Below are 16,596 nucleotides of genomic sequence, written 5' to 3' on the forward strand. Positions count from 1 at the left end.
ACACTTTCCCTGAGAGCATTGATCTGTGCGAGAATATTTCCCTTAATGGAAGTAAACTTCCACAATTTATTCATGCAGTTGACAGGTGGTGTTGTAGAGGGTTGTTTTATATTGCTCATTTTCCCCACAGATGTATGCACACTGTGATTGTGAGCAGGTCATAGTGCAGTCAGAAGGGCTGGGTGAATTGAGACTCTCAGAAACATTGCTGCAGGGTCGGACAGGAAGAGCACACTACACTGTGTGTGTTGTGGGCTGGGGTGTTTGGCTGGTTTGGTTTTTGTTTTCTGTTTCTCCCACCAGGTGGTATGCATTCAGGACTGAGTGGCTGAGCATCAGGACCTCACCCTGAACACCTGAGGCTTGTTATCACGTGCATGTCATCAGGACTCACAGCTGTGGTGTATTTTGTCATAATCAGAGGTTGCTGCATTTAAACCTTGAATGCACAGTGTGTGATTGCCAGAGACTCGACCTTGTGAGCAGACGTGTGAGATCGACGTCAGGAGAACAATCTCACCATCACGGACGCAGAGACCGCTCCAGGTTTGACGCCACAGTCTGTGAAGGAGGATTGGGTGAGGTCTCACGCTCTTCAGCACACTTCCTGAGGTAATTTGGTTTTGGTGACTTTTATGAAGTAATGACAGTGGATTTTGTGTCCCTCACACCTTGTGTTAGTGAGCTGTCACGTTATGCTAATTGTCTAATCAGCTTCTGCTGCAGTGGAGATTTGAACTGAGTTGTTCCGTGCCTGCAGGGTAAGAAGCTGATGTATAGATTTAAGCCAGGAAGTGTTTGCTGATTGCGTGCACCTTTGAGTTGCGTCTCTCTGTGTGGAGTTGGACTCACCTCATGTTTTCTTTCTTCACAGACTCGGTTTGTCACGGCCACCTGGGGGGTGTCGGCGGGGTCCCTGGGTCCGAACTGCTGTGGCTCCGGACCGTTTGCGCTGTGAAGAGCACGCTGTGTTTTCACCACCAGACCGCGGACGTTTTAGTTGTTTAGCACTATTCACTGTTATGTTTATTAAATTCTGTTATCCTTTTGAACCATGCTCTGCTTATTTCATGCTTGGTCCTTTCAAACGCTGGGTCGGTACTCCGACCGTGTCCGAAACATAACAGTGTGTACAGTCATTTTGCAAGTTGTGTTCTTGAGGATTTGTTTTATTATTGAACAAATGCAGTGGTTTCAGGCAATCTAAAATGTTAATAAATCACAAACCTGATTGTTGAACAATATTTGGATTTCTCAGAGATTTTATATATATACAGTTGTGCTCAAACTGGCAGAATTTTAGATTTTCTGGCCATTTTTCAGAGAATATGAATGACAACACAAAAACTTTTCACTCATGGTTAGTGGTTGTGTGAAGCCATTTATTGTCAAACGACCGTGTTTACTCTTTTTTAAATCATATTGACAACAGAAACTACCCAAATGACCCTGATCAAAAGTTTACATACCCCATTTCTTGATAATGTGTATTGCCCCCTTTAACATCAATGATAGCTTGGAGTCTTTTGTGGTAGTTGTAACGAGGCTCTTTATCTTCTCTGATGGTAAAGCTGCCCACTGTTCTTGGCAAAAAGCCTCCAGTTCCTGTAAATTCCTGGGCTGTCTTGCACATAGTTCACATCCTCCTCCCATTGTCCTGGTGTAAAGAAAGGACAATGCAAAGTTTAGCAGGAATCTAGAGGTACATTGCAATTTTTATAGCGATCATAGATATAGACATGCTGAGAAGTGATTGTTTATCATGCGATTTCATTCATCATGCAGTCTCACATGCAAATAATCTATTAATGATTTATGATTAAGGATTAATGATAAATGACATTTTGCAGTCTGTCAGTAGGACATTGAGACATGCTGTGACGTCCATTTGTCAGAGTTCTCTTCATCCTCATCCCAACTGGGACGAAGCATCGACTCTCGTCTTGTGTTTTGGTAGTGCGTAAGCTTACTCCGTAGCTAAGCACCGATGTGCTCATCGCACCTTTAATGCTGTTAGGCACTAGAGCACCCGCCGATCCTATATCAGAGTCCATTTGTTGTGAGTGTCCATTCAATTGGCATAAGTATGGATATTTTTCTTTCATCTGGGAGACAAAATACTTTGAGAGACTTGATAAGCACATAAATAGAAACATCAATGAATAGGTTCATCTGAAGGCCCCCTGTTTCCCAGATACCTGCAGAGGAAGATGGACACCTGCTGTTCCTAGATCTCTAACAGTAGGTTTGATAGGTTTACAACAGTTCGTCACCATAACTGTAAATTATGAGTATTCTTACTTAAGTTTTAATTAAATTCACTAATTTACCTGACTACTAATTTGCCTGTTTCTAGTTGGTTTAGACCAACGTTCTCACGTTACCTCACGTGAAAAGCCAAAGATCATTTTCAGTGATGTGTTACTAGTTGGCCCGTTTGAATAGCCCCCTGGGTGCTCCAATGAGTACATACTATTAGTACATACTCCGTGTGCCCTGCGCCATTGCACACAGCGAAAGTGAAAGCACACGGAGCAGATGGAGAGCCTCTGATGACAATCTCACATGCTCAAACTATCAGGATTGCTCCCTTAGTTTGCATGTGAATGTTACTGGATAACTCTGTTGCTTTCTTGGCGTAAAGCACTTGTTTACCATGTCAATGGAGCGAGGGGGAGGGCCGCTCCTCAGGCTGTAAGGACCCAAAGTGGGCCAAAGTGTGAATGATAGCTGCTTTAGGAGCAGTACAGAACAGTCCAAAACACAGTAGAAGTAGAAGTTTGTGTTGTAACCTTTGTGTAATAGCAGACAGAAATTGCTTTGAGATGAAAACAAAAAAAAAAACACATAGACCATTTTGTATATATTGTTCAAAATGTGCGTTTGTGTTTATTGATTAAACCTTTTTGTTGTACAGTCTTTCACAGAAGACCTCAAATTACCTTTATAAAGTGTCAAAACAGTTGTTTATTATAGTTTGCTGTGTTTTGAATAAATGTGTGTGGAAAATTATTTTCCGCTTTACTTTTTTCTTTCTTATTTTTGATTGTAAACGTTTATTACACTTATAAAACACAGTAAAAGCATATATATTATGAAAGCACAGGTTGTCCTGAAAAAAAGACATAAAACGTGATTGTGGGATGCAGGAAGAGCTGTTAACAGCAATAATAAAACATTTATGCCAGGTGAGTGAACTGTCCAAAAAATGCCCTCGGACCCCAGAGGGTTAAACAAAGTATCTTCTAAAAACTGGCAGTTGGTTTGGGAGTTCATTTTTAGTTGGTCTTCAACCTGAGAAGGTCCAACTCCTTAATAATAGCTGCCCATACCAGTACCCTCTTTATATATGTCTCATTTATTTTTGAAACATGGTGCTACCACTTCATGTAACAAGAAGGCCTGCCAGCAATTATTCATACTCATCTCCATGGCAGTTATCTGGGTTTAGAGACACAACTGCTTAATGCAAACACCACATTAGCAAACAAGTTAATGGGCTAATTAATGTAATTGTATGGTACAAAAAGAACTCTTAGTCAACTGAATAGATGACAGTGTCAGTACAAGTACCCAGATGCATGTAATGCTTCAATGCAGAGCTTAAAGTGCACACGTTTCCCTCACTAAATGCAAATAATATCAGGCTCAGGAACCAGAGGCTGGACACAAATGCTAGACTCAGACTTAGGTGCTAGGTGTTCAAAGAGGTTTAGTCGGGTCACAGGCAGGATTCAGTACACAAGCAGACAGTCAATAATCAGCAACGGTAACAAGTATATTAGGCAGGGCGTGGTCCAGAAAACAGGCAGGTGGTCAAAAAACATGGCAAGCAATCAGAACTTGGACACAAAACTGGGAAGGAAGGCTGGAAGCGAAGGCGGTAAAGCACAGCAATCTGGCATGGAGAGCAGGCACAGCCGGAATAAAATAGAGGGAGTGATTAAAGCAAATCAAACTCAGGTATGGGGGATGAGCAGGGGAAGGGCGTGGCAAACAAAGGGAACAGACACACCCCAAGCCAACGCCCACACCAAAGGCAAGAGAGTGCAATCCACGAAACAAATCCACACAAGCACGGAACACGACCAAATAAAAGCATACCAGCAAACAAACCCCAACCATGACAAATAACCTTTGTGAAACAACCAGTTAGCTTTGCCAGCTGTCCTCCAATGAGACTGTCACCTAGGGGCCTATTCTCCAAGGCCCAGCTTCTCCCCACTCATATCCGTGTACTGGAGCCGCATTCAGTTGTGACATGTGTAGACTGTGCCATCTTGTGACCGTAGATTATTATGCAGTATATTTTTGCTGTACACGTTGTTTCAAAATATAAGTCTTAGGACCACCCAAACAAATTTACAAAATGTGCAGAATGGAAATGGCGTCATTCCGAATTAGAAGTATTCTTGCATGGCGTGATCCTATCTTAGACTATAAGCATGCATTATTGACTACAAAGCAGACCTACTACTCTGATTTGATCAACAAAAACAAGCATAACTCAAAGTTCTTGTTCGACACGGTGGCAACACTTATTCATGGACAACCACCTGTAGCTCGCTCTCCTTTTACAGCACAAGATTTCTTGGATTACTTTGAGAAGAAAATAGATGACATTAGGTTGAACATATCCCAGCATGCCTTAACCCAGCCACTACGCCATGCTATTGAGGTGGGCACCACTACTGAGGTATTTCCTAGATTTACAGAATTTGATAGTATCTCTCTCGGCATGCTGAAGAAACTTGTAACGTCAACAAAAAGCACAACCTGTTTATTTGATCCTATACCAACAAAACTGTTTAAGGACCTGTGGCCCACTCTTGGGCCGATTGTGCTGGAAATTATTAATCTTTCTTTAACTTCTGGATCTGTTCCTAAATGTTTCAAATCTGCAGTGATTAAACCATTACTTAAGAAACCTAATCTTGACCCTAGTGTATTGAAAAACTATCGGCCGATATCAAATCTATCATTTTGCTCTAAAATTCTGGAAAATGTGGTGTCACGGCAGCTCGTAGACTATCTTACTGAGAATAATCTCTTTGAGCCACTGCAGTCTGATTTAGAAAATATCATTCCACAGAGACGGCTCTCACTAAAGTGGTGAATGATTTTCTGCTTACAATGGATTCGGACACCACTACAGTTCTGTTGCTGTTAGATCTCAGTGCTGCATTTGATACAGTGGATCATCATATTCTAGTTGATAGGCTGGAAAATCATTTTGGGATTACTGGGAGTGCCCTTGCATGGCTGACGTCATACTTGACCAGTCGTTCTCACGGCGTTTTGTACAGTAACACTGCCTCTAACCTTATTGACATGAAATTTGGGGTTCCACAGGGGTCTGTCTTAGGCCCCCTGCTTTTCTCCCTTTATATTGCACCCCTTGGGCTCATATTGTGGCGTTTTGGGATTACCTTTCACTGCTATGCAGATGATACTCAGTTATATATGCCGATAACTGCTGGTAATCTCGTTCACATAAAATCCTTGGAAGATTGCCTTGCAGCAGTGAGAAGTTGGATGTCTAGGAACTTCCTACTTTTAAACTCTGATAAGACTGAAATGATGGTTCTTGGTCCAGTGAGACACCGGCATCAATTTGACCAGTTAACACTCAGCCTAGGCTTGTGTGTCATACATCGCACTGACTAAGTGAGGAACCTTGGGGTAATTTTTGATCCTTCGTTGTCCTTTGGCCTCCATGTTAGAAATAACTCGGAATGCTTTCTTCCACCTGCGAAATATAGGGAAGATTCGTCCCATCCTGTCTATGGCTGATGCAGAGACCTTGATCCATGTGTTCATCTCTTCTAGATTGGACTACTGCAATGTTCTATTTTCTGGTTTACCGCAGTCTAGCATTAGGGCTCTCCAATTGGTTCAAAATGCTGCAGCCAGACTTTTGACACGAAGCAGAAAGTTAGACCACATTACACCCATTTTGGCATCTCTTCACTGGCTTCCTGTCCCAGTGAGATCAGAGTTTAAGGTTCTGCTACTAACCTATAAAATTATTCATGGACTGGCACCTCCCTACCTAGCTGACCTAATTAAACCTTACGTACCAGCCCGGGCTTTACGTTCTCAGGGTGCAGGACTACTTTGTGTCCCTAGGCTGAATAAGAAGTCTGCTGGTCACGGAGCTTTCTCTTATTGTGCCCCTGTTCTGTGGAATGGTCTCCCTGCGTCAATAAAACAATCAGATTCTGTGGAGACTTTCAAGTCCAGACTTAAGACGCACTTCTTTTCCCTTTCATATGGCTAGCATACTGGTACAATTTTGTTTTATGATTTTTACTCTTTTAATTCATGTTATTAGTAATTGGAGCGGGCCGTGGCCTCAACTTTACCTAAATTCTGGGTCTTTTAGTGAAGCTTAGGGCTAGCGGCCGACAATCACCTTAGTATTTCTTCTGTTTTTCTTGTTAATGCTGGCAAATTATACAGTATTTTTCGTCTTTCTGATGCCTGATTCTGTTTTTTCTCTGTTTAAGGTGCAGCTCCATCCAGAGATGGGAGTTGTATTTGTGTTGGCCACCCTCCTGTCCTGTGCACCACAACAATTCTTGTAATTCTTGTATATTCGTCCGTGAATTGTTTTGTGAATTGTTTCTGTAATTTATGTTTGTAGCATGGCCCAAGCAGAGGGTCACCCCTTTGAGTCTGGTCTGCTTGAGGTTTCTTCCTCAGAGGGAGATTTTCCTTATCACTGTTGCTCTGGGGGTTGGTAAGGTTAGACCTTACCTGTGTGAAGCGCCTTGAGTCAACTCTGTTGTGATTTGGTGCTATATAAAGGAAAATAAATTGAAATTGAAATTGAAACTTGACAGGAAATGGGTCACACTTTCTTTGGTTCTTTGTAATGTTCCAACCTAATGATCCTGTTTTTCCCCTTCCAGGTATCACCACTGTCCTGACCATGACCACCATCAATACCCATTTGAGAGAGACTCTTCCCAAGATCCCCTACGTCAAAGCTATAGACATGTACCTGATGGGTTGCTTCGTCTTTGTCTTCTTGGCTCTGTTGGAGTATGCTTTTGTCAACTACATATTCTTTGGCAGAGGCCCTCAGATGCAGAAGAAACTTTCAGAGAGGATGCAGAGAGCAAATAATGACCGGAATAAATTTGACAGGCCCAAGGTGAGAGTTGCTTCCAAAATTATTTATTGTTTCAGTTAGTGAGCTTCAAAGCAATAGACCATTGTCTGAAAAGAACAGGCAATGTTAGACTTTCTGAGTAAGTACAATTAAAGCAGTCTTTATCATAAACAAACTGGGTTTTCACTAGTTGACCCTGTACAGTTCCATCCACAGGAGGAGAAATGGTTACCTGTTTAACAGGATTTACATTTTGTCCTAGGGCAGTGTGGTGGAACATGGTTATGGCACTTGCTTTCAAAAGAGACTGCTCCTGGTTCGAGACCACCTGTGACCATTCAATGTCAACTTGTGTCAGGAAGAGCATCTGGCATAAAATCAGCACAGCAGTACATTTCACATCTGCTGTGGTGACACTTATCCTAAAGGGAGAAGTTGAAAAACTTATTTATGTTTTCCTATCTTAAAGGACGTGTCACACGTTATTTAACGTCCCGGTTAGCAACACAACATTAAAGCATTGTAAGTCTATCCACACACATGCAGTAATAATTAGTGGTCACTGATGTATTTTTTTTTTGGTAATTATCCTTCTTGCTCAGCGAGTCAGCAGGTGTATTTCCAGCAAATGTCTTACTCTGCATTTCTCCCCATTTCTTGGTGTATGACATACATTTTAGCAAATACAGAAATATCCCGATGGCCAACACAGAGTGAAACAAATGCTCCTACATCCAATAACGAAGCTTCTGAGCTCTCATTCAAAAGTGATGGCTCAGATTTACATCAGAAGTACAGAAGGAAGATGACACACCTCACCCCAAAACGCTTTCATTTTTGAGAGTCTGTCAGATTTTGGCTCCTAATGTGTGCTGATCTACTGTCTGTGTTTACTCGAGCTGTGAATGAGCACATGGAACGTCTCCACATCGCTGTTTTTCCAGGTTGCCTGAACATGCCGATGTATTCCTTACATTGAAAAAAGTCAAAATAGATTGTTTTCAGGAGATAATGGACTTTCTACATAACATGCCACAATCATGAGAGAACTTTGTGAGGAGCTGATGGCAGAGCTGCTGTGGGAGCATGCCAAAATAGCACAGATGATCGGAGAGAGAGAGCCACTTTTGGAAGTGCCAAAGAGAGTCCAGCAGCCATGGCTCATGGGGAGTTGGCTGGACACACCTGTCCGCACCAGCTGGGATTATTCTTTTTCTTGTTCTTCTTCTAAATCAGGACCACAATGAGAAAGCGTCTCATGTTGGCAGCCGTGGTCAGCAACCTGTGCACAAAGGTGGGCTTAATCACAGCGGAACCATGGAGGACATCTGTCCACAGGAGGATGGTGTGGACCTGGACATTATTCTCCAGCTGGTGATTGCACGCCATCCATGCGTGATGGTGCCAGCCGGGACCTCTTTGATTTCATGGACCTGGACATTATTCTCCAGCTGGTAATCATGCCATCCATGTGTGATGGTGCCAGTCAGGAGCTCTTTTGCCCTCTTTCATTGATGGAATCTTGCACGATCATGTGCGTGTGCACAAACACAGTGCAACCAAGGTGACAGGTGTGATACATCCGCACTGCCATACACTCTCACAGTGGCGCGGAAGTGATTAAATATTGTACAAATGTTTATAAATTGAAGAAAATGTTCAAGGACAAAATAAGGAGAGACTATAGAACATTATAAGAACAATGAATATACTGTTGAAATGTAAGACAATCATGTTACTGGTAATGATGTTTAATTGATGCTTGATGACCTGAAGCTAGGATGGCGTTGGAATTGAGGAAACAAATGGATTTCCTTTTGTCTATTAATATTTAATTATTACTATAAGGAGCAGAGAATACAAGAATTATTGTCCTTCTGATCCTTCTGAATGTAATCAAGGAATTCACGAAATGAGATGAATGAAATGAACTAAAATAAAATAAAAACATCCCTCCCTCCCTCGCACATACAGTGACCGGAGGTCAGACCAGTGAAGTTCATGGCTGCTGCGGGCAACCTGCCTGGCTTAAATACGTATAAGTGGTAGTTCTTGAATTCTTCAAAGCAGCCTTTATATACGTACTGGAGAACTACCACTTATTCTTAAGCCCGCTTTGAGGAATGAAGTGTATTTGTACTGATCAGTCTTAGACCTGACACCAACAACTGACAGGACTTTGCAGATGATGTAAGAATGGGTGTCAGTTTTGAGTTTTCCTTGGACACTAACCACCACTGGAAGCGAGTGCAAATGAAGGCTTCAGATGGCAATAAAAAATAAAATACTTTATTTCAGACTCACAAATTGATCCATAAAATTTTAAAAAAATGCCCATAATACATAAAGTGGATAAATACCTGTATAGTGAAAAGCACAATAAAAGTTGTAAAAAAAAAATGTATTTAAAGGCTGTTATATTAGTGTTGCTAAAGAGAGCAGTTGTGTGCCAAAAGCAGCTCTTCAACACATAAATGTATATGTTAATGGTCTTAGTAGTGCCTCACACGTAGGAACCCCAGAGTATATACAAACAACTGCCTAGCAGTGTGTCATCTGGGGACCTGGAGAAGGAGCCTCATTTCATTGTTTTAAGCTTCAGTGAGCCTCCACAAACTGCTTTTCTTTTAACTCCACCAAAGATGTGCTGCATACACAGGTGTACAAAAAGTTCTATTGAAAGAGCATTTAACATTTGCAGAGAACATGATGAATTTCTGAAGCGATATTTTGGCCTGATCATATAATTGACAACACTATCTTTAGATATCTCTGTCATCATTCAGCTCATCTGTTATGTAGTTTATGTAGCTCATTTTCTATACCAATTTACTCCAATCATTGTTCAAGGGGGAATTGGTGCCTTTCCCAGGAGTTATAGGGCATGAGGTGGGGCACGCTCCTGGACAGCACGCTAGTCTGTCGCAGGGTCACATATAGACAAACAAACACATTCACACACACACACCGCTACGGTCAATTTAGAGTTATCAGTTCACCTGATCAGCATGTCTTAGGAACTAAGGCAGCAGTGCTAATTGCCAAGATATTTTATTTTCCTGCATGCAGTGAGAATATTATCATTCAAGTGGAAATCGGTAAAAATAAGTTTTTTTTAAATGGAGAAACATGCAGTTAAAGTGAGAACTGAAAAGAAATCCACTGTTTTCAATACATAGTCCCTTCGGCTGCTCCCTTGTTTGCACTTGGGGTCGCCACAGCAAATCCAAGGTGGATCTGCATGTTGAATTGGCACAGGTTTTACGCCGGATGCCCTTCCTGACGCAACTCCACATTACATGGAGAAATGTGGCAGGCGTGGGATTTGAACCCGGAACCTTCTGAACTGAAACCAAGCGCAATAACCACTTGGCCACATACATAAAATGTAAATATGCGAATTCTTTAATATTTTGCATGCTGATAGTTCCCTAAGCAGCCACATGCATGTTGTCCTCAACTAAAATGTGTGGTTTTGGACTTACTGAGTTTTGCATCTGAAACATACTTTTTATTATTGCCTTTGACAGACCTCAGATTGTGTTGCTCTATTTATGAAATAGTTCATGCTTTGTTTGGAAAATGTGAGAAGACAAAGTGAGGAAACGCTGTGTTGCAAGCTAATATCATAGCCACCATTTTGAATGTTATTTTAGATCTGCCATGTCAACACTAAAAACATCTTGCTTAATCTGGACCACCTACAGAATAGCCTTGCCTTCCTTTGCTAAATTGGATTTTTTTTTAAAGTGCAGGTTCTTTCATTAATTTCTCTCAAGTGTTCATGGAAAAAAAATATACAGGGTGAAAATGTCTGCTTTCAACACAATTATTTCGATAAGTAAGATATTGAAGTGAAACTGATACAGGAATAATCCTTTACTGACTGATTATCTCCACACTAAAATGTTTTTGCCTGCAGTTTTCAGGCATGCATAGAATCACCCTTGACCCTAACACATGGGTACAGTAATCGGTATAAATTGTTGACCAACATGGGCGTGCATTTGAAACAACGTGCTGTTATTGAACTCCTCATGGTGGAGGGTTGTACACCTGTGGACATTCATCGTTCAGGTTTGTCCTGGAAGAGACGCAACTCTTTAGCATGACGATGCTTGATGCACAAGTTGACAAATGCAGGATGCACTGCAGTGGCTCAAATTTTATGAGATCTTATCACACTCGCTGTACAAGTCTGGATTTTTACTTTTTCCCAAGCTAAGAGAACACCTGGAAGGACATCCTTGTACTAAATCTCAACTCAACCTTTATTTCTAAAGCATGTTTAAAATGACAGCAGTGCTGTACATAATTAAAAATGGGCACCAAGTTACCCCCAATCGTAAATAAATAAATTAATAACTATAAAATTGCAATAGGCAATTAAAAAATAAAAGACAAAATAAAATAAAGAGTAGAAAGTAGTAGGAAACAGGGATGCAATCTCTCATTTAGGAAACGCCAGAGAAAGGAAATAGGTCTTTAAAGAGGGACAAGGATAACCTAATATTAAAGGGGAGATTATTCCAGAGCCTGTCTTGGATTCATTAAGATTTAATAGATTAGCATTCATCTAAGATTTAACTCGCTCAAACAATCCAATAATGGCTGCATTAGGTCATTGCCTAACGACCTTAGTGGCAGGTAAATCGGAACATCGTCGGCAAAGCAATGGAAAGATATTTGGTATTTTCAGAAGATACCACCGAGTGGCAACATGTACAAAAGGAAAAGAATAGGACCTAGAATGGAGCCTTGAGGGACTCCACAGGACAGTGGGCCACATCTGAAGACAAGTGGCCCAGCGGAACAGCAAAGCTCCGCTCTGTGAGGTAAGAACTGAACCAGGTGAGAGCAGAGCCTGTAATGCCCACACACTGCTCGAGACGATGCAGCAGAATCGTGTGGTCCACTGTGTCAAAGGCATCAGGATGGCATGACTACCTGAGTTAGCAGCTAAAATCAAATCATTAAAAACTCTGAGTAGAGCAGTTTCCGTGCTATGTCTGGGTTTGAAGCCAGACTGAAACATCTCATAAATGTCATGCTGAGGTAAAAACAACTGCAACTGGATATAGATCACTCTCTCTAAAACCTTGGATTAAAAAGGGGTGTTGAGATATAAGCCTAAAATTTGAAAGGATGGCAGGATCACCATTTTTTTTTAATTAAAGTTTTCGCCACAGTATGTAGAAAAGCTAAAGGAACACAGCTGGAGCTAGGGCTGGTGTTAACCAGCATCAAAATAGTGGCTCCCATTGAATCCAAACCTTTTTATGAGGAGATGAGGAATGATGTCTAAAGAACAATTTGTAGGATGCAGATGATTGACTACATCAGAAAGTTGGGAGGAGGACAAATGCTTGAACTGATCGAGGGCAGCAGAGCACGCCAAAATGAATTGGGCTAAGGGCAAATACTTTTGTGATACAAAAATTGTTACAAAGTGTTGGTGTTGGCACAAAGCGGGAGACATCACTGGGATTGATAAGAGTTCAAAACATTGAACAGGACCTGGAGCTTATGGCAATTATTTCAAACTGCAGTAGAGAAATACGAGGGGATATCAAAAAGTTTTGAGCCTCAGACAGAAAGAGCAGGATATTTGGATTTATAAAGTTTTATTTTTCAACATAGTACCCTTCCAACTCCATACACTTGTTCCATCTAGTTTGCCAGTTATTAATACCCATTCGGTAGAACTCAACATCTTGTTCCCCTAACCAGCCCTCCGCTGCAGCAGTCAGCTCATCGTCATCTCATATGAAATAAGTAGCTAAGGCATTGATGTAGATCAGGTGTGATGCATTGTAATATCCGACTGGGAAAAATGCAAGGCTCAAAACTTTTTGATATCCCCTCATAGGTTGCTGTGACAGCTCTCTGATAAGCAAACATACAGCCATGAAGAGACAAGATACGAGGTCTCTTAGATAATAAACCGACCCTTTTATTTTTTTTTTAACTATCTGGATTTGAATGACATGCGATTACACCAATCATGCTTGAACCCTCGTGCGCATGCGTGAGTTTTTTCACGCGTGTCGGTGACGTCATTTCCCTGTGGGCAGGCCTTGAGTGAGATGTGGTCCCGCCCTCTCGGCTGAATTCCTTTGTTTCACACGCTGCTCGAGACGGCGCGCGTTGCTTTATCAAAAATTTTTCTGGACCTGTGAGGAATATCCGAGTGGACACTATTTGAGAAATTAAGCTGGTTTTCTGTGAAAGGTTTAACGGCTGATGAGAGATTATGGGGTGTTTCTGTCGGTGTAAGGAATTCCCACGGAGCGGGACGTCCTGCAGCGCTTCCAGGCGCTGTCGTCGGCCTGTTTCGAGCTGAAAACATCCTAATTTAAGGCTTAATTCACCCAGGACATCGTGAGAGAACAGAGAAGATTCAGAAGAGGCCGGCATGAGGAATTTATGCGGACATTCCACTGTTTAAGGACATTTTTTTAATGAAAGACGTGACGACTCGGCAAATCTGTGTGCGCCGCGACAGGAAAAACACCTCCGTGTTGAAAACCATTTGTAGAATTCAGGCGGCTTTTAATGGCTTTCAACAAGTGAGTAACTGAGAAATTGTTTAACAGCTTGGGCATGTTCCAACTTGCCCGTTAAGATTTCCAACGGAGGTTTTTTTCCTGCCGCGACCCCCCGCAGTCGGGTCCAGCCCGACATGCGACTCTGCCCGCACGTTCTTTCATTACAAAATGACCGTTAACAATGGAATGTCCGAATAAACTCCTCATGCCGACTTCTTCTGAAAGTTCTCTGTTCTCTGACGACTTACTGCGTCAACAGAGCCTGAAATGTGGAAGTTTTCAACTTGAAACGGCGAGACGCTGCCGCCTCGAAGCGCAGATCGCCGTCAGGCGCCGTGGACCGTCCTTAAAGCGATACTACCAGACCAAAATCTCTCATCAGCCGTTAAAATTTTTACCGAAAACCAGCTGAATTTATTGAATGGTGTCCACTCAGTTGTGCCTTACAGTTTTGAAAAAATTTTTATCAAACAAAGCAACAGTCTCTGAGCCATTCCTAAACAATGAAAAAAATCGACGAGCGGGTGGACGACTCCTCACTCAAAGACTGCCCACAGGCGAATGACGTAACCGACAGGCGTGAAAAAACTCTCGCATGCCCACGAGGGTTCAAGCATGTCTGATATAATCACACGTGATTCAAATCCATATGGTTTTTGAAAAAAATAATAAGGTCGGATACTTTTCTAATAGACGTCGTACAATGAGATGATCTTTTTTCCATTTTCTCTCAGCGTGTCTACAACGCATGTCTTGAGTGCGCAAGTTGACTCATTTAACCGCAGCTGTGACCGTGGTTTAGAGTGCCTTGGCCTGAGAGGAGTGACACAGTCAAATATGTCTGTGCATGTTGAGTTAAAAACAGACACAATCTCATCAGCACTGAGACCATATTTTCCATCAAGTGTGCACAACAAAGAAGAATCATTAAAAATTGGGGAAAACTGTGTGGCAGTCGAAGGATTAATAGTGCACTGGAGGCACTCAGGCGCAGGTGGTCTATCCGCTGAACACGGAAACGTCAAAGTGAACAGCACAGGTAGATGGTCAGATATACACAAAGTTGCACAGATTTCCTTAATAGAGTCTGATAAACCATAAGACAACACAAGATCTAAAATATGTCCCTTTTAATGAGTTGGACCAAATATGCACTGGGTAAAATTAAAGGACTCAATCAGGATTAAAAAGACCAGAGGACGGGAATCACAACAGACATCTATATTAAAATCACCAGAGATTAAAATATGATCGTATTTCACCACAATCCCAGACAAAAAGTCTGAAAAACTCTTTTATAAAGTCATTATCTTTTGGCGGACGATAAACAATGACACAAAGGACGGGAAATGACAGATTGAGTTCAAACAGCTGCAGCTCAAAGCTGCTGTAATTCGTAACACTAATGATCTAGAGGTGCTAGGGGCTGTGCACGGTTGTTGCCGAGAACACACACCTGATTTCTTCACTGACGGGATGCAAAAACTATGTGGAAAAGGAAGGTGACTATGTGGAAAAGTAACAACACTGTCTCAGAGAGAGCTTGTAATTGAAATAATTGTGTAGAGGCAGAACTTTTCAGCTGACCCTCGTATTTGTACTGCCACAACTTCCATTGTGACTGTTTTGCATTCTTATAAATACATGTACGACCTCTATTTTTGCCACATAGTCTTCAGTGATTTATATGTTTTGATTTTACTTTGGGGCAGGATGTGAGCTTTCGAAGGCCGCTCTCTTTGTCGGGGTGTAATCTATCAGGCTCCTGGAAGACGCCTGCTTCATGCCACAACACACGCTGCATGTGTCATCGGTCACCTGGGTCTCAGCAAGCAACCCATTTTTAACTGTGTTTTTGTCTTGCTCCTAGGTCGACTTCCAGGGGAACATTCTGCTGACAACCTTGGAGATACACAATGAGGTGGGGGGGAATGAAGTCACAACCACAGTCAGCGAGACTCATAACTCCGCCTCCGTGGTGTTTGACAACTCTGGGGTACAGTACAGAAAGCAAAGTAGACTACGTGAGTCCGGCCGCCTCAGGTTGGACAGGAATGCATATCTAAAGAAAGCCTGCCTGCGGAGACGATCTTCACAACTCAAAATCAAAATCCCAGCCCTCACCGACGTGAACACCATCGATAGATGGTCACGGATAATATTTCCCAGCACCTTCTCCCTCTTCAACTTAATCTACTGGCTTTACTACGTGAATTAATGTGAAGAATGCTGTATGCTTGAATTCTTACAAACTTTTTTATTTCAGTGAGTGAAGAATTCTCACTCAGCAGTATGGATTTGTGTGCGCACGAGCCGTTTTACCAACTTGTATTTTATAGACTGTCGTGATCTGTGAGCCACTCTGACCCCTTTGAAAATGTGGGATGTTTTATAGTTCAAAGTGCATCCTGTCACTGTGACAATGAGGCCATCATTACATTATGAAACAGAAACACATACACAACTTGTTGCAAATACTAACTGATTCAAAGGTGTGATTTATGATCTAATTACCCGTCCAGCTCTTAATCAGATTGCATGGACATAGAATCATACACACATGGTCAAAAAGTTTGAAAATTATCGTCATTCATTCTTTCATTTTATGCCACTTATCTGGTTCTGGGATGGTGGTTTGCCTGGACACAAAATGGAGATAATCGTGTTTTAACTGTTTGCAAAACAGACGTTGTTCATCCAGAAAGTACTCGCAGCATTTCAGTTTTTCAAAATTTTTATACAGTGTTAACAGCCTTATTCCAAAATGGAGTAAATTCATTATTTCCTTCAAGATTATACTCACAACACCCCATAATGACAACATGAAAAAAGTGGACATTTTGGAAATGTTAGCAAATTTATTAAAAAATAAAAAAATTAAGAAATCACACGTACATAAGTATTCACACTCTTTGCTCAATACTTTGTTGC

General features: G+C 41.7%; 1 protein-coding gene across 2 annotated transcripts in view; it reads left to right on the plus strand.

Annotated features, from left to right (window-relative positions):
* The window catches only part of gabrb3 (gamma-aminobutyric acid type A receptor subunit beta3), an 87,988-nt gene extending 71,875 nt beyond the window's left edge, over positions 1–16,113 (plus strand). Inside the window, exons 8-9 of one of the 2 annotated variants that reach the window (XM_034180630.1) lie at positions 6,915–7,159; positions 15,536–16,113. In XM_034180630.1, coding sequence (XP_034036521.1) covers positions 6,915–7,159; positions 15,536–15,883 — 593 coding nt within the window. In that variant the 3' untranslated portion in view covers positions 15,884–16,113. The remainder of the gene's footprint in view (positions 1–6,914; positions 7,160–15,535) is intronic. The other variant, XM_034180631.1, reaches the window with a different exon arrangement.
* Positions 16,114–16,596: the final 483 nt, after the last annotated feature.

The sequence above is a fragment of the Thalassophryne amazonica genome, chromosome 10, assembly GCF_902500255.1.
Source record: "Thalassophryne amazonica chromosome 10, fThaAma1.1, whole genome shotgun sequence".
In the NCBI taxonomy this organism is placed as follows: Eukaryota; Metazoa; Chordata; class Actinopteri; order Batrachoidiformes; family Batrachoididae; genus Thalassophryne; species Thalassophryne amazonica.